The 27,554-nt window shown below is 36.6% G+C and overlaps 3 protein-coding genes and 1 pseudogene across 3 annotated transcripts in view; 3 read left to right on the top strand and 1 right to left on the bottom strand.

The window, feature by feature from the left end:
- Nucleotides 1-1,487: 1,487 nt before the first annotated feature.
- LOC117929851 (chaperone protein dnaJ C76, chloroplastic) lies at nucleotides 1,488-4,586 on the top strand. Its single transcript, XM_034850273.1, is given in 8 exon segments — nucleotides 1,488-1,777; nucleotides 2,271-2,304; nucleotides 2,307-2,350; nucleotides 2,620-2,657; nucleotides 3,207-3,286; nucleotides 3,804-3,887; nucleotides 3,968-4,076; nucleotides 4,310-4,586. Coding segments are annotated over 8 exon segments (795 nt in total). The 5' UTR covers nucleotides 1,488-1,513; the 3' UTR covers nucleotides 4,452-4,586.
- Nucleotides 4,587-5,522: 936 nt separating this feature from the next.
- Nucleotides 5,523-17,342, top strand: LOC117930707 (annotated as a pseudogene).
- A 680-nt stretch (nucleotides 17,343-18,022) lies between these two features.
- On the bottom strand, nucleotides 18,023-23,306 carry LOC117930706. The gene is made up of 9 exons (XM_034851355.1): nucleotides 22,944-23,306; nucleotides 21,977-22,064; nucleotides 21,337-21,450; nucleotides 20,612-20,694; nucleotides 20,226-20,340; nucleotides 19,660-19,751; nucleotides 19,137-19,202; nucleotides 18,692-18,785; nucleotides 18,023-18,326 (listed from the first exon to the last, which is right to left on the bottom strand). Exons 1-9 carry the CDS (start codon nucleotides 23,237-23,239, stop codon nucleotides 18,216-18,218), a joined length of 1,059 nt encoding a protein of 352 aa, XP_034707246.1. The 5' UTR covers nucleotides 23,240-23,306; the 3' UTR covers nucleotides 18,023-18,215.
- A 1,103-nt stretch (nucleotides 23,307-24,409) lies between these two features.
- LOC117929536 (kinesin-like protein KIN-14S) overlaps nucleotides 24,410-27,554 on the top strand; it is a 5,348-nt gene continuing 2,203 nt past the window's right edge. The window contains exons 1-7 of the mRNA XM_034849847.1: nucleotides 24,410-24,588; nucleotides 25,101-25,232; nucleotides 25,552-25,651; nucleotides 25,750-26,046; nucleotides 26,127-26,406; nucleotides 27,125-27,286; nucleotides 27,442-27,554. The exon at nucleotides 27,442-27,554 is cut by the window's right edge and continues 103 nt beyond it. Coding sequence (XP_034705738.1) covers nucleotides 25,128-25,232; nucleotides 25,552-25,651; nucleotides 25,750-26,046; nucleotides 26,127-26,406; nucleotides 27,125-27,286; nucleotides 27,442-27,554 — 1,057 coding nt within the window. The 5' untranslated portion in view covers nucleotides 24,410-24,588; nucleotides 25,101-25,127. The remainder of the gene's footprint in view (nucleotides 24,589-25,100; nucleotides 25,233-25,551; nucleotides 25,652-25,749; nucleotides 26,047-26,126; nucleotides 26,407-27,124; nucleotides 27,287-27,441) is intronic.

Below are 27,554 nucleotides of genomic sequence, written 5' to 3'. Positions count from 1 at the left end.
TGAATAAAATTATAATGACCAGGATTCAATAATGAAGATATTGTTCACTTTAGACCAAAATGGGTCCTCATAACTTAAAAATGCGTTTATAGGGTTAAGAAAAGCCTGTCTAATATGGGACATCACAATCACTCTCTCATATAAATACAACATATTCGTTATATACTATGGGATTGTAAGGTCAAATAGACATATATCTCTCATGGGGTCAAACAAACCCCCACACCGAAGTCGATGATCAATTCTGATACCATTTGTAATGACTCATACCTGATTATATAAATATTGTCCGTTTTAGGTTAAAAGGAACTCTTATGGCTTTAAAATGCATCTACAAGGTTAAGAGAAGTTGATACTTATATATCATTATGAATTTTCTCACTTATCTAATACGGGACATCACAATCATACCCCCTATATAGACACAACAAGGACGTCGTGTCTACATAGGAGAGTGTTTGTGATATCTCATATCGAATAAGAGATAAAGTTTCTAATGCTATATAAGTATGAACTTTTTTAACTTTATAGACACGTTTTAAAGTTGTAGGGACCCTTTTGGTCTTAGAGCAGACAATATCTACATAGTTATGTATAAGTCATTACAAATGGCATCAGAGTCAATCCTTGACTTCAGTGTGGGGGTTTATTTGATCCCATAAGGGGTGTTTGTTTGTTTGGCTCCATAATCTCGTAGGACACAACGAAGACATTATGTCGATATGGGGGTATGATTGTAATGCCCAACATCGGATAGAAGATGAAGTTCATAACACTATATATGTATAGACTCTTTTTAATCTTGTATATGCGTTTGAAAGTTGTGAGCCTTTTTGGTTCTAAAACGAACAATATCTACATCGTTAGGTGCAATCACACCAACACTAATGCATCAGATCACATCAAAACTTCTCAGTTAAATGTGCTTATTGTGATGTCTCATATTGGATAGGGGAGAAAGTTTTTATTGTTATATATGTATGGACTCTTCTCAACCTTGTAAATGTGTTTTAAAGTCATGATGACCCCTTTTGACCTAAAGTAGATAATATTTATAAAGTTTGGTATAAGTCGTTACAAATCAATATGGGGGTTTGTTTGATTCCCTGAAAGGTATTTGTGATATTCTATATCAAATAAGAGGAAAAGTTCCTAGCATTATATAAGTATAGACTCCTTTTAACTTTGTACATACGTTTTAAAGGCATGAAGACCCTTTCGGACCTAAATTAACAATATTTACATGATTAAGTGTAAGTTGTTACAAAAATTGCAAACAATGATGCTAACAATATATATTGTGAATCCAAATCAAACAAGTTTAAGTTTTTAGTAAAGTTGATAGTTTATTTAAAAGTGGTGCCAAAAGCCCTAAAAGACGATGAAATTAATCCTTACTCAGGTTTTGCATCCTTCAAAACGACGTCGTCCTCCTTTAAAACGCATCATTTTAAGTCTAGCGTTTGGAGCCCACTCTGTGTGGGGATGAAGCAGCAGAGCCAGAGAGAGGGAGATGATGGGGTGTTTGGTTCTCTACAATTCAACCCTTCCGATCAATACCGTTTCAAAATCGGTTACCAATCTTAACGGCTTCAATTTTCCCGCCACCTTCAAGACTTCGTTATCGTTTTCTTCAAGTTCAACGTCTCGATTTACAGTGAATTGTAGAGACAGAACTGGAGAAGAACCGAAACTCTCTGATTCTTCGGCTTACGCTGTCCTTGGGGTCGATCCCAGTTGCTCAGCTGCCGAGCTTAAGGCCGCTTTCAGAGCCAAAGTATGAAAAAAAAAATTCAAGAATTGTTTGATTTATTTTGTTTGGCTCCCGGGAAAATGGAAGAAAAGAAAATAAAATTTTGAATTTTATGCATGTTTTTTTTTGCCTTCTAGGCCAAACGGTGGTATTCCACTTTTGGGTTGGGGTTTGTTCTTTTGTTTTTTTTTCCCATTCTTTCATTGGGTTCCGAACGGTGAATATTATGTGATTCGAAGTTTAGTTTATTTTCTTTTCCTGCATTTTCTCAGATACCAAACAGAGAATTGATACCTTTTGTGAGCAAATGAAAATTCAACTAAGCAAAGGAGAAGTAATAGGCACAACAGAGTGATGTTTCTGGGATAAAGTAATAAAGAATCTGCAGTTTCCACTATAAATTCTTTTCTTTTCCTACATTTTCTCAAGAATCAAACAAGAAATTAATGTTTCTCTGGCATTAAAATTCGAACATGAAAGAAATGGGGATTGACGCCTTTTTTGGTTTTTAGTACAGGTCAAGCAGTTTCACCCCGATGTAAATAAAGAAGGGGAGATTCAGACAAGATGATTCGCCTTGTAATTCAAGCATACGAGGTACAATCATATATAAAACTAGAACAATTTATTTCGTTCGATTTCTTTAGTAAAGATTCAAAGGAAGACACAGGACCACCATGGAGTGATTCATTCTTCTTTGTTTGGTTTCAAGGAAAAAAAACCTGAAAACCTAATAGTTGTAATAGGCTTGATTCAGTTGTCATATTAGTTTTTTCTATTGAGCTCACATGTATAATGTTTGTACTTCTATAACTAGTCGCCATTGATAGAAATTGTTGACTCTAGCGGTTTAATATTGTATGCAGCTGTTATCCTGTTGCAGCCGATCAGAGATCATTGAGAGGTAAACTGAGTGTTCAAGTTCTTGGAATCTAGTAATGGGATGTTTCTGTTGTTTCTTAGCCATATGGTATTGCCATTTCTGTTCTATCTTGCTTTATCCAAAACTTTTGTTCTTTCCAAGTTTCTAATGGACATATCGGGTTATTGAAAAATTCGGAAGCCGCTCACAATAATTTGTATTCATTCCGTGATTGCATGCTCCAAAATCTATTTGCAGATTTCGATAAATTATTCACAAATGAACCTCTGAATTATTCTGGGAAGGAAGCTCCATCTTCTGTCTTTTTTACATGTAATGCCCTTCTGCAGTTTTGTACTCATTATCTTCCAACCTTTGAATAATTCCTTGAACTGGAGTTTTCCCAGATCCTGAATTTGTAATGTTAATCTCTGATGTCAACTGTGCTACTCCTGAATCATTTGAAGGAACTTAATATGTTTTTAGTTCGTTATTTACGTATCAGTTAAGTTACATATTTATGATCCCCACCATTCTTTGAAAATTTTTGTTCTTAGTGTCGTTCTTAATGTTGGACATGTATATTTGTAGGGAATGTTTAGATCCATTTGATGAGCCGGAATGCGAGGCATTTGATCTCTTTGTTAATGAAGTTCTTTGTGTTGGCAAAGGTATGGTGGCTTCCCTCTAACTTCTACCTTTAACTCTGAACTGTTGATGAATAGTTCAATGAATTTTGAAAGCATCGGATGGTAGAACTTAGGTATCGAGCTTTCTTCATCTTGCCTGGTCTACTGAGAAACAAAAACCCTGAACTGTTGGTGATACACTCCCTTTCAGGAGTTGTGTGGCTGCAATAGCTAGAAATTGTCTTGCAAGTCCAAAACCCCTCAATTACAGAAAATCATTGCTGCAGTTCTACATAAAGAGTGAGCATATAGCTTTGTATATCTCATATCGTTATCAATTCCAGGGATGAAAATAATATTTGTGACAAGCAACAGGGATCTCTGTTCTTGCCCTCTGTTGTGAAGAGGACTCCCTTAAGTAACATATTGAACCCTTGGATTGTTCTGTTGTCATGTACCTGAAGTTCATGAGTTATCCTCATTTAAATTTCTGAGAAGCCTGCAAAAGCATAAATTTGTACATGGATCTCTTCTCACCAACCTTCTAAAAATTCTGCAGGCTGTCCATATTCGTGTGTAAATAGAGCACCTCATGCCTTCACATTTGTTTCTTCAACCGGAACCGCACGAGCAACTTCTCAAGGTCAGCCTAATCTCTATTAAACTCCTGGCCTATCAAACTACAATGAAGAGGATTTTAAAGCCACTATGAACTCTAATCAGGACACGGTGAAGATTACCAAGTTCAGCTTGCAGTTGGCCAGTGCCCAAGAAGCTGTATTCATTATGTTACACCTTCACAGAGAATCGTTCTGGAGGAGCTTCTGGACAGGTAGACACATCTCATCCTTTCTGAAAATCCATGTTAAAAAAGTATAGAGATTTATACTAATCTAGAGCAGCCAGTAAATTAAAACAATGGAGCTTGTCTACATTCCTTAGACTCATGTGAGAGCTTGTCTACTTATGTTAATCCCAGTCCAGTTAACTGATAATCCGGGATCAGCTTATATGTTAAGAGCTTTATCATTAACTTCTGTGTTTATGGTTCATTTTGATTTGCAGCATCTTGGACACACCTTATGATACTTCAGCTGAGGCAGACTTGCTTTATTCGCTTATCGTTAAAGCCAGGTTTGAGAACAACCGGTATCAGAAGCCGAAGAAGCAACCAAAGGGCTCAACCCAACATGTAGATTGGTTTTGATATTTGGATTTCCAGGCTTCATCCCAGAGGCAAAGCATAACCAGTCACCATGCTGATACTGCAACATATGCTAATGCTCCTTGTCATGTAATGAGATGAAATTCAAGTAACAGAAATGCTCTATTCAGTTGCCCAGTGTGTGCCTTTAACTTCAATCCATGGTGATTAGTATATAGGTATTGGAGAGTAAGCCTTGCGGGCAATATCGATTCTAGTGTTTGTATGATCAATAAAGAAAATATTACACTCCATTTGACCATTCTTGATCCAGATCATTGGAAGGCAAACTATGAGCCTATTTGGTAACTGTTTTCGAAAACAGTTTTCTGTTCTCGAGAACAAAAAAAAAATAAGAAAACACATTTAATAATAAAAAAGTTATTGTTTTTAGAGAATATTTTTTAGTTGTTTTCACTTATTTTAGAAAATAATTATATAAGCATAAAATAATTAAAAATAAAGTACTGAATATATAAATTATTATTTTAAATATATTAAAAATATTAAATAAGGTTAAAAAACATTTCAGTTATTAAATAGGTTTTTTTTTCTTTTTCTACAAAATATCATAGAATAAATTTTAAAAATGTTTTCAAAAACTATTTTTTAGAACTGTTTTAAAAAAAACAGCTATCAAACAAGACTAAAAAACTAAGGTGAATGTTTGATTCTTGAAAAAGAAAATACATAGAAAAAAAAAAAACTCTTATAAAATCATCTTAAAAGGACAATAATTTCAAAAAATTGTTAAAAAAAATAAAAAGAATTAAAATATTTTTATTATCTTAAATTTTAAAAAATTTAAAAGTAATTTTTAATATCACAAAGTAAGCGCATTTTTTTTTAAAGTTGAATATATTTTATATAGAAATTATCATTATTTATAGTATATTTTTTTTCCTTTAAATTCTAATATTATAAGATAAGGTGGAGAGGTTGTTTAATGAAATCAACCCGAAACGTCGGGTCGGATGAAGCAAATCGGGTCAAGTTTCACCCATTGAAACGTATGATCCAGAACTCAGGATCCGCCCGTTGATTTTCTCATATAAGATGCCCTCACAGCAGCCGAACCGTACCCTAATAACCGATTCGGTCATTTCTGTCTTGCGTTACCACTCACTCTTTTCGTCGGAATCCGAATCGATCTCAACGTTTCTTCTTCCTATTAGGGTTTTTCTTCTTCCGTGTTAGAAGGCTCGATATTAGGGTTTCTCCTTCTTCGCTAGGGTTTCGGTTTGTTGACGCCCTTGAGTTGAAGAAGAGAAGGTTTTTTTTTAGATTAATTTAGGTAATCACAATGATTCTTTTTCTCTCAATTAATTTCCGTTCTTGGTTTTATACGGGGGGAACGCGGGGCAGAAATTTGTTTGGTCCTGTCATTCGTTTGGGGTGCTCTTTGTTTAATATGTTTGGTTGCTGAGCAGATGGTGGCATTGAGGGTTTGAATTTTGGAGTTTTGTTGTTTGGGACCCGAGAAAATTAGAGCCTCTCATGAGGCTCAACTGAATTGGTATAAGTCAATAGTTGGGTTTTAAATTTCCTGGAACCCCCACGAGGGAGTGGTGCTGGTTTTTCAGCTAGGTTTTTTATTTTCTTGGAAAAATATGGGATTGACACTGGTTCTTGAGTCGGGGTTTGCATTTTATTGGAAAAATATGATAGATTGGCTCTGATTTTAGGTAGAATCTTGCGGTTTCTTGCAACCCTACAAGAATAGAGTAGATTTTTGAGTTGGGTTTTGGATTTTCTCCAAACCCTGGAAGATGGTGGCACTGATTCTGTTTTTGACATTATTTACAAGTTTTGTTTGCAAGTAATCTTGAAAGTTTATTCACTGAAATTTCTGGTTTTGAGATTAATGTGGAGTCATTAATCATGACTGTTGGAAACTGTATCTCTCAGTTTTTATGGTGGATGATTTCTTTGAACTTCTTGTTGCTTGTTATCGTTATTGTTTTCAGTGACAGTTGAATACTGTTAATTCCATTTTCTTTCTTGTACCTTTTAATGTTGCTGTTTACACTATTCTAATTACTAATGTAAAATCTTTTCCATGTTTGTGTCCTTCAATATGCAGGGTCACCCATTTATTCTTGACTTAAGGAGATCTTGAACAAAAAAAACTTTGTCCAAATCGGAAAACAGAGATGGAAGACTGGGGTAACATGCCTTTGCTATATAAAGTTTTGATTATCTTTGTGATAATCATAATTTCTTTAGCATAAGCATATTGCTGAATTTTATATTTTAATGACAAGCAACTACTTGAAGTTGTTAGATATTTTAACATGTCAAAAATGATTGTTTGTGACAAATATGATTCAGATGAAATGTTTTTTCTTTTTCTTTTTTTGATAGGCTAATCTTAGTATTATGCAAGTCCAAGATTTTGAAATACACGAGATTGACATATTTGATTCATATCCTTTTCTAGAAAAGGCTGTCAATTTCCTGAAACTAAATAAGCCCGTTAGATTGGCTCAACTTGGTAACTACTAGCAAGAGGCGTCGGGGCCGTGGGGGTGGTGGTGGTTTGGTAAATGAAAGTTTCTGATGTAAAGTTAGGTTTTGATATCATTCAATTACCACCATTCCTTTGAAAATATTGTTGTATTGAGGGCCAGATCTGCTTTGGTCATATGTTATAACTATTAACTCATAGGCAAAGTAATTATTTCCAAGTGGTGATGTTGCATAGAGTAGGTAGGTTAGGCTACATTAGAGCACAAGATAAGGTCGGTGGTCTTTTCTGGAATCAGAAGAAAAATATAAATTTAATCTTTCTAATTAAAGATTACAACCTTTTAAGCTTTGCAGTGAGTTTGTTCTTTACTTTGTCTTGTATTCAATATAAAAGTCTAATGCTATTGTTTCAGAGGATGAGCCAATTACACCTCTTGGAAAAAAGAGGAACCTAAGAATAAGTGGGATGATGAAGATTTGGATGATGATAATGTGAAGGAGTCATGGAGATGAGATGATCCCTGCTCCGGTATTATTAAATTCTATTTATGTTCTTCAATTAGATATTGTGGCTGAAGTCTGTTTTCATCTGTTCCTTTAATCATATTTATGATAAGCTTTGACTAGATATATATATACACTCTGCAACATCCTGTATACCTTGGTGTATAGCATCCTTGTTTGTTATTCACAAATTTACCCTTTTAAATCACTAGCATATGTTGTTTTACACATCAACTGGCGAATGAGACTATATTTTTCATTGATATGCCCTTTGGAATGTGTATTAGCTAATAAATCGGGCAAAATGGTTGTGTTTATTCATCTACTGAATTTGAGTGCTTGAATGTTTTGTTGAATTATAATATTCATTGTCGTTGTATCTTTCAAACACACAATCATTTCGACCATATACTCTGCCACCTGTGGTCCTGTGTCTCACTTCTATCTGAATGAGTTTGGGATTTAGACAATTAGAATAATGTGAGAATCGAAAACCCAGTTGTGTGTGGAGCTGTTTCAGATTTGGATTTTTTGTTATTTGTTTGATTTTATCCTCTTGTTGAAAGTTTTTGGATGCATGTAGTCAGTTTAAATTACATATGGGCGGTTTCAAGATAGTTTGAGTTAGATGTGTGATGAGGCCAGGTTTAATATGTTCAATTAGGGTTGGGAACATGGATTAGAGAATTCTATATTGCAGTTCTGGTGTTTGGCCACTTTTTTTCACTCATGATGGAGTAACATCCTTGTTAATTATGGTTCTCTAAAGTCGATTTTAATTCATGTGATGTGCTCCGGCACCTGTAATACAACCTCCTGCTGAAAAGCCTCCCAAGAAACCTGTGGAAAAGCTACTGAGAAGAAAGGAAAGCTGTTGAAGCAGTAACAGAAGTCACACTAGATCCTGTAGCAGAGAAAATTAGACAGCAGAGGTATGAATTTGATGCATTCATTTCTTCTTGTATACAGCTAGTTTTTACAACTTGTAGTTTTACATTTATATCACTTGATGCTTTAGGTGCACATGAGTACTTGTACATGGAAAGCTGCTGCATTGCATATACATCATATGGTTGTTCCATATTTTGATAGATAACAATTTAGCAGAAAAAAACATGAGTATGGTGGTCCATACTCATGCAAGCATACAATGCTATGAGCTTAGACACAACACTTGCCCCAAGTGGGTACATGCAGGTTTATCTCATGTCAATTAAAATGTTTAAAAGCTGGACTTGGCTGTTCTACCCTAGGGTCAGTTGAATGTGAGACCTGTACAGTTGAATGTGAAAACTGAAAGAGCATCATCACTTGGAGGGTATACTGACATTATGTCCTCCCAAAGGGGAAAAAAATTGGGGGTTTGTTGCAATGTATTTATGTCAGATTAAGAATTTGAAATTCAGCCCCGATGCAAAGATCATCAGATTCTTAGTATTCAATAGACTATGTATAGGAACTCTATCCACTCATACATTAACAATATTTACATAACATGGACTTGCTTTGATGGTATTTTCAGCCTAAGAGGTAGCTAAAGATGTTACTTTTGCACTTCTGGTTGTACTGTTTTAGCCTTATAGTTAGGTTATGCAAGGGCTTCAGATGAGTCTTGGTCCTAAAGCGTTCCCTTAGCTACCTTTTTTTTTTTTTTTTTGATAAATAAGCACAGAATATATTAAGGGGCAAAAAGCCACAAAACATACATGGAGTATACATAGCAGCCTGAATAAAAAACGTAAAAAACACCTTACCAGCCCTTAAGTGGTGCTAGCCACTCCAAAAAGCCTAAGAGCGAAGAGGACTCCTCTCCAATATACACCTTAGCCAATTCCACAAATTACATACAAAAGAATTTTTGAGTTTCTGTATAGCTAAAGAACCCCCTTAAAGTTAATCTATTCATTTCCTTCCATACCGTCCAAAAAATACACAACGGAATGGAATTCCAGATCTTTTTCCTTTTTTCCCCACAAAAAGGCCCCTCCAACTAAATAACACCTCTTTGACTGTCTCTGAGAATACCACTGAACCCAAACAAGGCAAGGACGATCTCCCAGAGGACCCTGGCCACTATACAGTGTAAAAGAATGTGATTTACATTTTCCTCTTCACAACCAACAAAAAACAGCATTAGGGAGCTGTCACCCCCGTTTTTGAAGCCTATCCAAGGTGAGAACTTCCCCCAGTGGCTCCCAAGCAAAAAAAGCACCTTTGGTTGGGACCTTATCCACCTAATGCACTTATTTGAGAAGGCAAAGGCGTCGGGAGCAACCAGCAGAAAATAAGCGTCCCTAACCCAAAAGTGCCATGACCCCCTTCTTTCCATAACACTGAGTCCTCCTCTGAAGATATCCTGAAGCCCCTCAACATATTAAGCAAATCTCCTATCAAGTCCAGCTCCCAATCATTAAAATCTCTAGAAAATCTGAGATTCCAACCTCCTTGACCAAGGCTTGAGTCCACACTTCATTGACCGTTGCATTCCTATGGACCGCCAAGGCGAATAACTGGGGGAAGTTTTGGGACAGCGCCGCATTGCCACACCAATGATCAGTCTAGAACTTGACTCTAGTCCATTACCCACCTTAAACTCTATGTTATTCCAACACCAATTTGCCTACTTCATAATCTCCTTCCAACCCCCACTCCAAACGTCCCGCGAGCTTCATTAGTCCTCACCCAAAGCCTCTTGGCCATACTTCACCCCAATCACCTTCTTCAAAGATTTTCCTTTTCAAAGGCAAATCTCCATATCCATTTACCCAGCAAGACCTTGTTCAAGAAATCAATCTTCCGTATGCCTAGACCACCTTCTCCTTTTGAGTACACACCACCTCCCAATTGACTAAGTGGACTTTCCTTTCCAAGCTTCCTCCTTCCCAAAGAAAGTCTCTTTGTAATTTTTCAAGCCTTTTTGCGACAATCTTGGGCATTCGAAAGAGGGACAATTGGTAAATAGGCATGCTAGCCAGTGTGCTCTTAATGAGGGTGATTCTCCCGCCCTTAGAAATATATTGTCTTTTCCACAGGGCTAATCTTCTCCTCATTCTCTCTTCCACCCATCCCACATAGACATAGCTTGTGATGGGCTCCAAGGGGCAGCCCAAGTAAACAGTGGGCAGAGACGCCATTCTACACCCTAGCTCCACTGCCATTTTCTCAATCTCTTCTACTTCCCCAACAGGAATTAATTCGCTTTTAGCTAGGTTTATTCTTAGGCCGGAGGCCGCTTAAACCAAGCCAAAATCAAGCTTAAAGAGGTAAGATGCTCTTTCCTTGCTTCGCAGAAAATGATTGTATCGTCAACAAAAAGTAAATGGGAGACATTCGTCTCCATCCTCCCTCTCCCCTGAAGTCTGCAGCCTGAAATGAAGCCTCATCAACAGCCCTTCTTATTAGAGCACTTAGCACTTCCATACCCAAGACAAAAGGTAAGGAGCAAGAGGATCTCCTTGACGCAGCCCTTGGTGTTCGAGAAGAACCTGCTGACACCCATTGATCAGGACAGAAAATTTGGCGTTGAAATACACCACCAAATCCACTCCATCCACCGAGACCCAAAGCCCATCTTATGCAAAACCTTCATGAGAAAATTCCAATTGATGCTATCATAGGCTTTTTCAATGTCCAATTTACAAATCAGCCCTTTCTCTTTACGTTTATGCCAGAAGTCAATCACTCATTAGCGATAAGCGAAACATCCAAAATCTATCTGCCCCTCACAAAGACATTTTGATCCACATAAACCACCTTTCCTAAAACCTTCTTCAGCCTATTCGCCAGCACCTTGGCCAAAAGCTTGTACAGTCCCCTTAAAAGGCTGATGGGCCAGAAATCCCAAGGTCCTCAACACCACCTTTCTTTGGAATGAGAACCAAGAAAGTGGTATTAAGACTTTTGGCAAAGGATCTTTGATCATAAAACTCCTTAAACAAATCCACAATCTCCTCTTTCACAAAGTCCCAGCAGGCTTGCCAAAAGCGACTGTCAACCTATCCGGGCTTGGAGCTTTATCACCATTCATTTCCATCAAGGCAGAGTGGATTTCTTCCTCAGTGAAAGGCAGCTCCAAAACTTCAGCTTCACGGAAATTTAGACGTTGAAGGTGCAACCCCTCAATGTCAGCTCTCTAGCCTGGCTCTTCTGAGAGCAATTGTTGATAAGCATTCACAATTCCCTCCCTCACCTCCCTCACCTCAGTCATCCACACCCCATTAATCTTAATTCTATCCAGGGAATTATTTATTCAATTGACATTTTCCATCCATTGAAAGAAGCCTGTATTCCTATCCCCTTCCTTTAGCCACAGCTCCCTTAACAATGTCTCCAATGGGTTTCTTCCAGTAAAACCCACTTTTTATAGGTTTCCTTAGCTTCTTTTTTCAGCTTTGTTTCTCCTTCTGAAAGGCTCCTTTCACTTTCCACCCCATCCTAGTACTAACTTGTTGCAGAGCTGAGTTTTTATTAACTTCCAACCTTCCAAACACGTCCCTATTCCAAACTTTGATTTTTTGCTTCATCTCCTTCAACTTAGTGGCTAGTCTAAAACTGGCCCTCCCTCTCACCCCAGACCCCTGCCACCATCCTTGAAGAAGGCCTTAAAACCATTAACTTTAAGCCACATGTTTTCAAACCTAAACGGGGAGGGGCCCCGCTTAACCCACCACCCTTCAGCAAGATGGGAAAGTGGTCTGAAGTGGGTCTAGGCAGCCTACTTTGGACAACCCACTGAATTGATCAAGCCAGTTCTGGGTCACTAGGAATCTATCCAGTCTAGCCCAAGACTGATTATTCCTACCCCCACTCTAGGTAAGCACACCCCCTTGCAAAGGAAGATCAAGTAGCTCTAGCTCGTCAACAATTTGGGAAAACCTTCTCATTACACCAGTTAGCCTTCCCTGGCTACTCCTTTCCCTTTGGGAGAGGATGACATTGAAGTCACCCCCTAAACACTAGGGATCATCCTAAATGCCTCTGATCGCCCTAACTCTCCCACAAACAATCCCTATCCTCTCTAGAGAAAGGCCCGTACACACCTGTGAAAATCCAACTAGCCCATCTTCCACATTCTAAGCCTACAGGAAGTTGGGAAGTGTCCACCTCCATCTCAAGCACATCCAGGGTCCTTTTATCCCAACAGATCAATATCCCTCCCGCAGAGCCATAAGCATCCAGGGCACCCCAGTCTAGAATCTACCAGTGCACAAACTCCTCACCACACCTCTGACATTGCCTGAATTTTCGTCTCCTGAAGACAGAACAAGTCCACCCTCTGACTTCTAATCAAGGCCTTAATCACCTTTCTTTTAGAGCTATCGTTAGCTCCACGCACATTCCAACTCAAAAGCCTTAACTTCATTGGACTTCCATAATTTGACACCCTCTTCCTTGCATACCACATTTCTGCTCCCCCCTCCCCCTCATAGGTAATGGAGCACTCTAGTCTTTTTAATTCCCTTTCGAATTTGGATTTCTCTATAAGAGTTTTGCTATGAACTCTCTCCCTTCTCTTTCTGATTTTAACCAAAAAATCCAAAATGTCTTTCTCCAATCCCTCTGTCAGAAACCTCAAGAATTTACTAAACCTAGCTAGATCGCTTTCCTCCCAACTGACCTCCTCCCAACCTTTTACTTCTTGTGGCATAGTTTGAACTAAGCACAACTCCTCTCTACTTTCTTCATTGCTGCCATTGTTAACCTCCATCAACTCCCAACGAGTAACGGTCTCATCCTCTGTAGCCCCGGAGCATTGACCAAGCGAAGCGGGGTTTCCCCTAGACTTTCTCCCAACCAGCCCTAGAAAAGTCGTAATACTCCCCCATTGGAGTCTGATCGGAAAAAAAAAAAAGGGAGAAGAAGAGAACCCAGAAGCCAACATTCCATTAAAAGTGTTCTCATACCTCAATGCTTCCTCAATTAGTGCAAGGTCAGTCTTCGATCTCTCCTCAGAATGGCGCTCTTCCTCAATTTGCTTCCGTAGGCCATCCTTCACCGGGATAATAGAGATTCCAGGGTCTGGACCCCTCAATGAGCTTAGGCCAGACAAAACCAAGGGGCGGGCCACACCAACTTGGGCTGGGGTGGGCCTCTGCAAACATCCGACCCAGGCGCCACAAAGGACTCCTTTGCCTTGGCCCACCCAGGGTCCTTCACAGTTGTCAGCCCAAAAATAAGCAACCCAGCCTCAATTGAGGTAGACAAAACTGGATCTGGCCAGAGGGCCCAGAAACCAGATTAGTACACCGTGGGTCCTTTGCTGGCCTGGCTTAGAGGGCCCACCCAAAAGCTGCAGTCCTCCATGGGGCCTATCTGACAACCCGTCAAGGCTCCGAAGACGATCCAAAGGGCGCCCCTACCGGCTTGTCTGCCCCCACGTCCCATCGGTAGACTACAACTGGGCCTCGAGCCTTTTGAGTTATGAATGTTAACTTGATTACTGAGCTTGACCTTCATAAAAGGTTGAGCATTTGACTCCACATGAAGACACTCACCTCCAGATATCTACACCCTCAGCCCAAAAAGGAGTGGGGGCATGGGTAGGATGTAATGGGATAAGGTGTAGGGCTCCTTGTTTGTGTACTGACATTTATCCTTTTCTTCAATCTATAAAAGTGACCTAAAATACGAATCTTCTTGTCATCAATAAGGTGATATTAGAACTCTTTTCTTCTTTCTTCCTGTAGTCCTTATGGAACTTAGAAACATTCAGTATAAACTTGTGTAGTTGTATATTTATGCATTTTGTCTGGGAAACCACTGGTGTAGAGAATCTGGTGCATAGTACAGAGGTTACTCACATATGTGAGATTTGGTTGGTAAGTTAGTGACCTGTATGCATATCTTGTGCAGTATTCCATTATGAATGGTGGACAAGGTTTGGGTATATTTTCTCACATTAAAGGAGGTTTGTTTTAGATATTAGATCAATGAAAATGCTCCATACCATTTGAATGATGATGATGTCTTATTCTTTCTACTGCACCAGTATGGAAAATATGTCAAATGTTGTTTAAACTAGTTGATTTGATATTAGATGGGATTAATTGAGGAGTTGTGAGTTGACCATGGGGAACTAGAATGAAATGTGTTGAACTTGTTAGATGATTTTTGACACATGGGTTTATAAAACTCTTTTTCCCTCCTTGAAGAGAGAAAAAGGAAATATTATGAATGGAGAAAGGAGTACAGTGGAGGATGAGCAATCCTTCAGAAATGTTTTGGTTTAATAATGATAATTTTTTTTGGGTCCCGTAACAGGCTTATTGAGGAAGCGGATTATAAATCCACGACAGAATTGTTTGCTAAGAGAGGTGATGAGAAGACTCTTGATAATTTCATTCCTAAATCTGAAAGTGACTTCGTAGAATATGCGGAGCTCATTTCTCATAAGCTGCGATCGTATGAGGTGTGTTTGATATGTTTGATTATCTGGTGTTTGGTGATACAGCTGGACAGAATTATGACATGGCTATGATTTATGCTTCATAATGCAGAAAAGTTTCCACTATATTGGATTGCTCAAGGCTGTAATGAGACTGTCAATGACTTCCTTAAAAGCAGCTGATGCAAAAGAAATAGCCTCATCTGTCACAGCAATTGCAAATGAGAAGCTGAAAGCGGAAAAGGAAGCCAATACTGGTAAAAAGAAAATTGGTATGTATCTGTTGATATGCCTCTTCTTATTTGAGTAGAAAGTATTGCTGTCTTGCAAATTTATGTTCTAGAGGTGATTGTTTAATCCCTTTAAAAATAAAATAAAATCAAAACCTCCTTTAAATGCAGAGATAGGTAACAAGATTTATAAATGTTATAAAAAGCCATCATGGTTACCCATAACCTTATTTGTAAATTTGTTTGCCCCAAAACAGAGGTGCAGATTATATCACGTATAAGATTTTTTAAAAAAAGTATAAGCCCCTGTTTATATTATGATACCTCCAACACATGTGATGGCTAATTTTAACCGTTATTTATAATTTTTTGGTTTGGAAAATTCCTTATGTATTGTCAATCATTAGTGTAGAAAATTTATGCATGCACACAAAGCCATCTCACCTATATTTAAGACATTAAATACTAATTAACACTTTTTATCATCCTGTTTCTATTTTTGTTTATCATCTCATGCTGGCTTCTTATGGGAACACCCTCTCTTCCATGCAGGAAGTGGTGTGATTAAGAGGAATCTTTTGTTTCTTGTTGTTTGCCTTTTGTTTCTTTTTTCCTTCTTTTGCTGGGGTCAAAATTAAAGTAAAAAAAAATTAATATAATTAGTAAATTTTGTCATACCATGATAGTAGTGTGGCAGAATAATTGAGAGCACGGGTTTCACATGGTCACTTTTGTAGCACAGTAACAAGGCCACATATCATAGCCGATCAGTAACAGGTTTTATTATAAAATTTGGACACTTCACATTCTTTAAACTGGACCCAAAACAAAACATGAGGATTTTAGGCCATGTTTGGCAATTGTTTTTGAAAACACTCTCTTCTGTTCTTTAGAACATGAAACAGTTGTATAACTCGCAAAACATGGTTAGCAAAACAGAAAACAGTTTTCTGAGAATTTGTTCTAAAAATGAGTTGTTTTTTAGAACAAATTTTAAGTGTTTTCAGTTGTTTTTTGTAGAATGATCTCAGCAATGAATGAAGACATGAATAACTTTGTAAACTTCTATATCGTACATAAGCACATAGTACCTTCTTGGAGAATAAGTCGGAAAAACTATTTTTCATATTTGAATTTCCAAACAGAATTTTATTCTTAAAAACAATTAAAATTTGTTTTGAGGAAAAAAACAGATTTTATTCTTAAAAACAATTCAAAATTGTTTTTAAGAACTGTTATCAAAAACTGTTTTTGAAGAAGACCTCAAAACATTCCCTTATTTCATAATATAATGGAAAATTTTGAACAAATTTTGTTGATCCGTAAAATTATTTACTTGAGGTAATTTATCTCATGCTTTTACAAAAAGGAAAAAGGCAGCCATTTGATATGCCAATGTGATTAAGGGCATGGACTGGTGGCGAGTGTGAGAACCATTGGGAGAGTGAAAAATCAATTTCTAGTTATGACTGGATTACATCAATGGTTTTTGCATTGATATGGACAATTTTGCTATGTATATGTGGATTGTGGAGTGAAGTGAGATACTACAATTTGTTTTCTGATGATAACCATAATCCCTTGGGCAAGGATTAGTTCTAAGCCCAATCTTCTGGAGAAAAAAACTTTTGAACCTCAGTGTTTGATGACTATAATATGGTATATCAGAAGGGTATTTTATTGTAATTGCCCTTCCCAAAGCACTTTGGCTGAGTAAGGGCCAAATGATCAGTTTGAGAATTGTGGAAGATTCATTAACTGTGGCAGATTTCTTAGTCGTTTCTTAGGACAATCTGTTTAGAATGAGGGCTTATGAATTGCAAACTAACAAGTGACTCTGAATTGCTCTTTTGGTGGCTGTGTCCAGGTGCAAAGAAGAAGCAACTTCATGTTGATAAGCCGGATGACGACGTAGTTGTTAATGCTTATGATGATATCGATGACTATGATTTTATGTGAGGGCTCGGAAATTCTGTATCATCTTGTTTTACCCATTTATCCAAAAAAAAGAACCAAAAAAAAAAAAAAAAAAAAACTTGGATCCTGTGTCTTGAACTTTTGAAGAAGAGATACCCAATTGTCTGCGAATTCTCTGCAAATGTTGGAGATGATTTGAGTGTGTGTCAATATTGCGGTTTGTTGAATAAGAGGATGTTTGAGCTGGTCCCATATCCGTATTTTTGTTATATGATTAATGATCACACTCTAGTTTCAGATGCTTCTTCTGTCCACATGTTTGTCCGCACACCAATTATTATGATGCATTGGATCATTCAATATATATGATTTACTGACTTGAGAATTACACTATCTTCTCCCTTTGTGTTCATTGTTCCCTTTTCTTTTTTCTTTGTTCCTTCTCATTTAAATGCTTGTTATTCGGAGATGAGGAATCCAAATCATCTTGACATGAATAACCCTTTGTTTTGCTATCAAGAAAACTAACTTATGCATGGGAGGGTCTTTCCCCAGGACTAGAAAGAAGGGGATTGTTCACAAAAATCACCTCAAACAATTGGTACTGTGGGAACAAAAGGGTATGGAGAACGTTTACACTCAGCACAATTTCCCTTAATGATGATTGTTCTCTGTGGAAGAAACAAGGAGCAAAGGGATTCAAGCATTCAATCATCCATAGAGTCTGAAATGATCCTACCACGAGGGTAGGTGAAGTTGAGATTCATTTCACTCTACTTCAACTTTGCTTTAATGAATTGGAATCAAGGCATTGGAATGAGACCAATTGTTGGGTTAGTCACATATGTGAATAGAATATAAAGAGGCAAAGGCTTAGTCTCACCCTACAAGGTCCTAGCAAGAGCCTCACACTCATGCGGGTGGAAATTCTCTATTATGTGTTAGGAAAATGCTATAGTACCATAATGGTACCTATGGAATAAAAGATCCAAACCGTTGAATATGTATGATGAGATTTAGATTACTGAACGGGGGATGTTTTTGTTAGGAACCGAAAAAGTATAGTTCTATATTGTAACAAGCCCATTTGTATTATAATGTAAGGGCATATGCTGATAAAAGTGTGGCATAACCTCCATGTTTCAGCAGAAAAAGGAAAAGGAAAATGAAAGAAAACCAAGACAAAAATAAAGGAAACCAAATCTTGTTGGATTAGAGTTAAAATTGTGATACATACAACCAAAACAGAGGGACGACGAAAGACTACTTTGAAATCACTTTCATGAATCGATTTAGAGAGGAAAAGATGCTCGCTGCTTGGCCAAAAAAGGAAGGGCCCTTCTCGGACTTATCTTGTACATCTCCGAATATTATCTGCAAAAGATTCATAAGAAAATCCTTAAATTACATTTAACATTTTAAAACTGGCTTCAATAGCATTTATAAAGCCATTAGCAACCTGATCTTTCCACCATATATGAAGCTTTTAGAGCCTATCTGTTTATAGATTTGTTGTTTCTTTAAAAACCCTTTTCCCCTGATGCCAAGTGAGTCTTTAATACAAAATCAGAGGAAGCAAAAAAGTTGCTACTCTATCAGAAAATTTTCTAGGCAATAGGAGAGTCAGAAACCTAAATATAGAATATGCTGGAAAATTGTGAATTCTATGTGCATTGATCATATGACTTAGGTTGGACCTCTTCTTGTGACTCAATCGTAGAAATTTGGCAACCACTAACCTCAAGTTCTTCAGCATCAGGACGGCTTATTTGTTCTTTGGCTAGCAGGTAACGGTTTGGCCTGTCCTTATCATCATAGAACACCTTCCATGATCTGGTAAACAATCAGAAAATAGAAAATCAGACGGGGGGTTTTCTGAATGGGCTCAACAACAGCACATAGATTATGGCTGAAGATTTCAGGATCTTGGTCTAACCGTCCAAGCTAGCCCGAGGTAAATGAAGATCGGGCTAGGTCAGAAATACATATTAAAGAAACCCAGCATGAAATCATATTCAGGTTCTTATACATCTTGTGAATTATACTCAGATAAAGGCATTCTCATACATAAATGAGATATTGTGACCTTCATTCAGCAGAGTCTAACAGAAATAGCCCTACAAGCCCAGGAGATATTGGCAATCCAATAAAACCAGAAAAAATAAAGTGGGGATGGTTCCTTACCCTGGATAACACCTAAAGACAGCACCAGCAGGCAGAGGTCTCATGGAGTAAACCACAGTAAAAGTGCTGCACAACAAATGAGACACGGTTTAGCATTTTACTGTGATCATAGAGATAACAATTCTATAATGAAACTAGCTTAAGATATGCATCAAACATTTTAATACGCTTAAGAAATGCATATTAAAAAAATGTAAAATACCGCTTTAATGTAATATTGAACTTAAAACTATCAAATTTAGGTTGCTTTTTAAATAATTTGACATGCCCATGAAATGACAAAACAAGGACAAGAGATAGATTAAAATGAAGTTGGCCATTGTTGCAAGAAGCACCATAATGATAGTTTATTTGACCTAAATTATGACAAATGGCAGTAAAGTTTTGGTCTAAATAACCCAACTGATTAAGACAAGAGATTGCTGGATTGAGTTGAGCTTGGATTTAGAAAGGGGAAAAAGGGAAAAGAAACAAGATGCAAACAGATAAAGGATAATAGCATACATAAGAATGAAAAGATTACCTTAAAAAATAACGCCGTAGCTTCCGCACATTGAACCCAACTCCAACATCCTCACTGACCAGACGGGGGTTCCACATGATGAGAGGCCTTGGCTAGCAATAAATCAGCAATGAGAAAATAATAATAACAATAAACCAAAAGCAAATATTAGGAGATAATGATGACCAGATCCTCCACTTTGACCTTTCTTTTTCTTATTATGTATCCTTCTTTAGATGAGCATATGAGACACAATCAGAATTATAGCGTATAAAAGGATACAGTGCAGCAAAAGCTCTGTAAGTGTTCTTCTTTTAACTGCTAAGAGCCTAAAAAATATCCAATATTGGGTAGTGCGCTTTCTAAGTAATTCCTAATGGAATAAATTAATGCAGTCAAGATGATAAAAATAAATAAATTAATGATGCTATTCTACAAATGAAAATTAGAGATGGGCGGGGTTTCTTTAGAGTTAGACATTAATACATTTCATCACTAAGTTCCAGAAGGCATGAGAGTGCTATCCACTAACAAAAGAAACAAATCTTGAGTATTGTTTCTGATAAGGACTGAGGATAGGTTGATACCGGATCATCCGAAAGATTAGATGCAATTCGCTCTACATATGCCAACATCTGATAGTCAGGAACAACCATGACAACAAGCTCATCTTCAGCCTCTACAGGCTTCCGGTCACTCAAACTGTCAGTGAAATGAGGCAGAAGAATTACATAACAGTAGGCAAGAAAACTTAAACATTAAACACAATCCAAAACATCTTTTACATTTTGCATATCAATATCCTACTATCTTAGAACACATCCACAGACCGGGGCTAACTATGGAATATCATAACCACAATGACCCAGTGGTATGGTTGATTCCACTTTGGTAGGAAATGTACCATACCATACAACCTGACACATTTGAAGAATACTTTCCCAAATTAGATGCTTATAGGAATTTTATTTACCTGGCGAATCCAAATGCAGCATCACCCCAGCGATACTTTAGAAGTGCGGCAGCACCAGCATCGGGAAATATGGCTTTCACTCTCTAACAAAAAAGTAAATCATGAAACATAGCAACCAAGGTTGAATGAAGTATAGGTAAAAAATAAAGTGTGTAATGGCATGGCAACAAAGAGAAGTGAAGTTTATTATTCAACAAGAAATTATAGGATCCATGACAATTGATAAAACAATTTAAAAGCTAAGGGTTTGATTGGGAACTGTTTTTAAAAACACTTTTTTGAAAACTTATTCTGAAAATAGGGTGTTTTTTAATAACATATTTTAATTATTTTCAGTTGTTTTCTAAGAGCTATTTTAAAAGATAATCATACAAATATGAAGAATGATTGAGAATAAAGCACTACAGACAAAAATTATGTTTAAGAAATAGTTGAAAACACAGAAAACTGGTTGAGAATATTGTAAATTCCCAAATAGACATTTGTTATAAAAAACATCAGAGAACCGTTTTAGGAAACTATCCCCAAAAACTGTTTTTTGAGACCTATTCTTGAAAACGTTCCTAAATAAACCCTAAGACATCTTAGAAAACAAAAGACTTCTAGAGGGCTGGTTGTATGAATATGGAAGCATTGCCAGTTTGCTACCTGGGGGCCTCTCTATTGAAGAACCTCATATTTCAGAATACTAAAAAAATTTAACCTAAAGCAACATTCTAGCTAACCTGACATCCTGTTTCTTCAATTAGCGTATCTATGAAAATCCTTGACAGTTCCCAGAGCTCAGCTTGGGCCCCTTCATCATCAAGAAACTGCAATTGTGGTATCAAGAGTTCAACCTGTAGAAAGGGGGAAAAGAAGGAAGGTTTAAAAGATGCAAATGAACGAAATTAATTCCAGATTGAGACTAAGTCATATCTAACACAGTTCCACCATAACAAGTTTAAATTTAATTTTTCAAGTGTTAGGAAACAAGGTAATGTTAGCCAAACATTTGATAAATACAAGCTGAAAACTCATTTCCCGGTTATCCCATACTCTGAACTTAAACAAGAGCATCTCATTTCAGCAACAATATGCCTTCTTATATCAAAGACATGTTCCAACTATCCCACTCCCTAAGGCTTCTAATACCAGGTCTGCAAAAACAAAAAAGAGAACAGAAGAAAAAAAAAAGGAAGACATTATATGATAGAACTTGTTTCGATAGGCCAGATTTGTGAATCACATAGTCTTGCTGTCCTATACCGTTTTCTTTCAATTACTCAATTAGGCCTCCCAAAGTTGTTTTCAACGACACCAAACATGGAAGAATGAAAATTGATTCACTTTCTAACAAAGAGACTGTTTATTTTTTACACATACTATGGCTCTCATTCCTCCTGAAGATACAAACGAGGCACTTGCTTGACCTGATTGCCGGACTGCACCCTCCAAGTCAGAAGGCAAGCAGCTGAAACATAAATGAATCCCGTCAAATGCCTTAGGCTACATAACATGAGGAGAAAGCATCTAAACATAATCTATCTGCCCATCTACCCTATCATACATAAATTATAATTTATGTAATTGACTTGAGGCAATGTTGTAACTAGCGATTATGCATTTAGGAAGCATACTTTCCCTATAAACCATATAAATCTAAAATATTAATAAATTAGTAACTCTATGCACAACCTAAATGTTGAACCAACCTCTGGAATAAACAAATATAATGGCAAATAGAAACACCCATCAAAACATGATAAAACTAAAAAAATTTCCCATTATCCATTCATGGGAATTATGTTGAGATATACTTTGTTCAAAAGTCTAATCCTGCCCAGTTCAATCTTGCTCAAGCACACTCAAGGCAGGCTCAATAGCCCTCTGGCGAGATACCCAGCCAGTCTACCGGCTCGATTGCAACCAAATTGAAACATTTGGTCACGCAAAATAGTGCTTGATTTGTAATAACAATCAAGACTGAAAACCTTGATTCTACTATATGGAGTTGTCCTTGTGGATTTGGCATTTGTGGACCTGAATGCATAGGCATGTAAAGCACAAAAAAAGGGAACCAGACAGCCATTGGGCTCAAACAAATTGCATAGTAAAGATGTTTCACTAACTTTAAATGTTGGGGAAACAACAATTGGATAATTAAATTTCCATTAAAGTGATGAAATATCCAACCAAACACCCTCTCTTCCCTGAGCTTTCACAAATGGGTACCACTCCCTCCCCTCCAATTCTCAATATCTAGCCTCCATCCCATACACCGACAAACCAATTAGCCTAAATCAATCAAAAGAGTGTAAACAAATTAATAAAAAATAAAAATAAAAATCACCTGTCATCTTCCTCTACTTCTTGAATTGCTTGCTGCTGTGACTCCAAAGGGGATGAAGATTGAGATGGAGTTTCGGAGAACTGAAGATCATCATCTTGAGGAGGGTCATCTTGGAATTTCTCAAACTTGGCACGAGTGGTTGGGTGAGAGCGAGTTGTGTGGAGGGAAACAGCACCAGACCCACCAAGGATAGAGGCAGGAAAAGATAAAGAAAAGTGGGTGGGTGAGGTTGAATTGGGGAGTGGCGCTTTGCAGAAGCAGCAAAAGCTTGGAAAGGAAGAAGAAGAAGAAGCCATGGCTACTGCTGTTGAGCTACCCCCACACCGTTACATTGATTGTTGGGATTGGGTGACTGGGTCTGACCACGTGTGTCCTCTTATTGGAATATTCAATCATATCTTTTATATATATAATTTGAAAAATGAAAAGATGTAAATATAAATACAATTTATTTCCAATTGAAATTCATTTTTAATTAGTAAGGGGTGTTTAATAAACCAATAACTTAAAATAACTTAATAACTTAATCTAAGTTATTAAATAAATTAAATATATTTAATAAAATAAATTAATAATATGATTTAAAATAAAAATAATTTTAAATAATAAATTAAAATAATTAACTTATTTTAAAGTTCATATTTTATTTTATTTTTTTATCTTATTTGTCTTATTTATCTATATCATATTTTTTTACTGTTCTACGAATATTTCTTGTTCCTCAACTAATTTATAAGAATAAATATATCAATTTAATAATTTAGAATAAATTTTAAGTTAATTTTATCAAATAATATAATGACTTAAATTAAAAATTAAATGATAACTTTTAAATTAATAATTTAACTTAAAATTAATTTAAATTATTCAATAACAAATATTAAGTTTTACCGACATGGCATAAAATTTGAACTTATTCTTTTAATAACAAATTAACAACTTCAAAATTTAAAATTTATCTCAAAATCATTTTTTAAGTGACAACTTTTTATCATAATTTCATAAATTATTGTAAATTTATGTCAAATTATCATGGCTCACAAATATTTTACTAAAAAAAAAATTAAAAATCTAATTAAATACAAAGAAATAAAATTACTATAATATACAAATAATAAAATTTTATGTCAAATTCGTCCTTCAACGGGAAACCGCATCTTCAAAATGTGATTTCATATTATATTAAAATCGCGTTTGGAAATTGTAATTTCAAAATATTATTTAATAAAAGAAATTTAAAAGATAAAGTACGTGGAAAAAAATAATAATTTTTTTTCCGAACTTGCAAATGACGTGGCATCACTGGGAAATTACCATATCCAATGAAGGGATAGTGAAGTCAATGCAGCCAAATACGTTCAAATCCCACGAGAAAACGCTCCAAAGCTTATAGCCGTTGGGACTAGCTCTCTCGATCCAACGGCTCACATTCATTTCAATTCAAACTTCAAAAATCTAATAAAAACCCTATGTGACCGTTCGAGATTCCACTGTTCTCTGCTTTTTCTCTTCATACAATTCTTCTTTCTTTCGCTTCTTCCAACCCGTCGATCTGCAAAACGTCGTCGTTTTTTTTTTTTCGTTCGGGTCCGATCGCATTGCTCTCGGATCACATAGCGCAGGCCTTCTTCAACCTCTCAATAAGGTTTCTGCTTTTATATTTTTGTTTGTTTTGATTTTTCTTCTTTGATTCAGGAATGATTCAAGAAACATAAACCCTAGAAACTGTAATCTTTTGGGTTTTCTTGGATTTTTGAGTTCGAAACTATGTTTGGGTGTTCGAAATATTGAGTTCTTGAGTTTTTTGTTCTTTCATTTGGTTGTTTTATGCACTGTTTGGATGCTAAGAAAGTGGGGGAGAAATGGGAGGAGCTTTTTTATTTTTATTTTATTTTATTTATTTATTTTTTTTTTTTTTGTGGTTTCAAGAAATGAAGGAAAGGTCGACTTGAGTCAGTCAGGTTGTTGTGTTAGGTGCAGTTGAGTGGTGGGTTTTGCGTTCTTGGGTCTTAACTTTTAAGTGATGGGAATTTGAAATTTTAATTTGTTGTTTTTGAACTCCATTTTCTCTGTGACCAAACGAATGTAGCGGTTTTAGGGTTTGTTTTGGGGTTCTGTGATGTGCCTGTTGATGAAGGGTTTTGGGTGTTGCTTCAGGAAAAAACTGAACTCAATTCTGACAAGATGGATGAGAATGATGTTTCCACGGAAATCCAAGAGATTTCTTTGGATCAGGAGCAGAGACTTCCAGTTTCTCAGAAAATTGATGATTTGAGCACCAAGATTCAGGTACAATTTTGATAACTATAGCCTAGCCATGCTTTGTTTAGATGCTGAGAAAGCTCAAATAGGGAACCTGAAAGAAAATTTTGAACTTGTCAAAAGAAAAAAATGAACTACGCATTTCAAGTAAGCAGAACAGTTGAATTAGATTAACTCTAAGCGGAGGATTTTTGTTTTCTCAAGAGTAATGTGAAATTGAACATTAGGAAATTTTCTTTTCTTTTCCTGCCTTTTCTATGCAACCAATCAGAGCTTTGGATGTTTTGTCTCAAAAGAAAATCCATCCTCATTTACTTTTCATTGGCTTTGCATCTTCATTTGTCAGAATTTGAAGGGGGAGCACATAATTCTATGTAATGAAGTTAAGAGCATGAATACTGATTCCTTTCCTGGCCCCGAGGTTTCCAATGCTCTTCAGCTTCTCGGTATGTCTTCTTCACTGACCAAATCTAATATTGTATACCCTTCTTTTTTGGGGGGTCTGATTGATTGGTTTATTGTTTTCTTTATTTGGTCTTTTTAGGTATAGAACATGAAAATTTGAAGAAGAAATATACGGAAGACAGTGAGCTTCTGAAGAAGAAGTACCTAGAAGAAAGCTTGGAACGGAAGCGGCTGTACAACGAAGTGATTGAACTCAAAGGCAACATCAGGGTCTTCTGCAGATGTAGACCCTTAAATCAAGATGAAATTGAAAATGGATCCACTTCTGTTGTTGATTTTGACTCATCTCAAGAGAATGAGCTTCAAATCCTTTGCTCTGATTCTTCGAAAAAGCAATTTAAGTTTGACCATGTGTTTAAGCCTGAGAGTGACCAAGGTAACCTCAAGAAACACATAATTGATTTTGGGTCTTGAATTCTTTACAAGTTTTTAATTCTGGGTTTGTTGAATATGCAGAGGCTGTATTTGCACAAACTTCACCTATTGTGACTTCTGTGTTGGATGGGTACAATGTCTGTATATTTGCCTATGGACAGACTGGAACTGGAAAGACCTTTACAATGGAAGGAACTCCTGAACACAGGGGAGTCAACTACAGAACTTTGGAGGAGTTGTTTCGAATTTCAAAGGAGAGAAGCAACATAATGAACTATGAATTGTTTGTTAGCATGCTGGAGGTTTACAATGAGAAGATAAGGGACCTTTTGGTAGAAAACTCCAACCAGCCTGCTAAGAAGTAGGTCTTCTGAACTTAATTCTTTGCTGTAGCTGTATCATTTGAAGTTTGGTGTTAAAATCAAACATGCAACTTATAATCTGTTTTGATGAGCAGTGGGAAAACCATATGGGTATATTTTACTACTGGAAAGGAAAATGGGAACCATGATCATAAGGAAGATAACTAGTATCATGCTCATGGCAATTTTTTCAAGGCAAAATTTAGTATTTAATGGGAGCTTTCATGTAGATTGGATGATAGAATTCACCTCTAAATTGCAGTTCTCGCTTCACAACTACACGGACATTAAAATGATGTTTGAATTTTGAATCAAAAAAGATACTGCTAACAAAGAGAGAATTTATTTATTGGTGATTATTGTTTATTGATAAACACAAGTAGCTCTGGGTTGATTGTTAAATCTCCAACTGAGAATCTTTACATATGCGCTTGCTTTGCTTAAAACCTAGAGAAGTTGAATTTCAGTTGAATCTTCCTATATTGATGGCCAAATTTCAATCGATTTTGGGCTTGACATGTTAGGTTTTATTCTACTAGTTCAAAACAGTTCCATTTGGGAAGTGGTGATGGCGGTTTTATTTCATTATCAACTCACAAAAATTGATTATTAAATTAAATTTAAGGTCAAATGTGATGCTAGATACATTATAATGATTTTTATTTGGTTTAATATGTCTTAAAATAGATCTAAATAGACTGTGTTATGTGGATTAAGGTTGGAGATCAAACAAGCAGCTGAGGGAACCCAAGAAGTCCCAGGACTAGTTGAAGCTCGCGTTTATGGCACAAATGAAGTGTGGGAACTGCTTAAATCTGGAAGCCGAATTAGGTCTGTTGGATCGACTAATGCCAATGAGCTCAGCAGCCGCTCACACTGGTAATTTTCTGCTCTCTGAATAATTTATTTACATAAACAAAATCAAGGCAGTTCATTAATTTTGCGGATCATAGTATGTTTAAACTATATTTGATATATGAGGTTGACTAAAATATCCCATTTATTGTGATAATGATCAAATAACTTCTGTGCAGCTTGTTGAGAGTGACTGTTAAGGGGGAGAATTTAGTGAATGGGGAGAAGACAAGAAGCCACCTCTGGCTAGTGGACTTGGCTGGAAGTGAGCGGGTGGGCAGGATTGAAGTTG

This window comes from Vitis riparia, chromosome 14, assembly GCF_004353265.1.
Source record: "Vitis riparia cultivar Riparia Gloire de Montpellier isolate 1030 chromosome 14, EGFV_Vit.rip_1.0, whole genome shotgun sequence".
Classification (NCBI taxonomy): Eukaryota; Viridiplantae; Streptophyta; class Magnoliopsida; order Vitales; family Vitaceae; genus Vitis; species Vitis riparia.
Note: the sequence above shows the minus strand (reverse complement) of the source record. Positions and strands in the feature narration are given on the sequence as shown.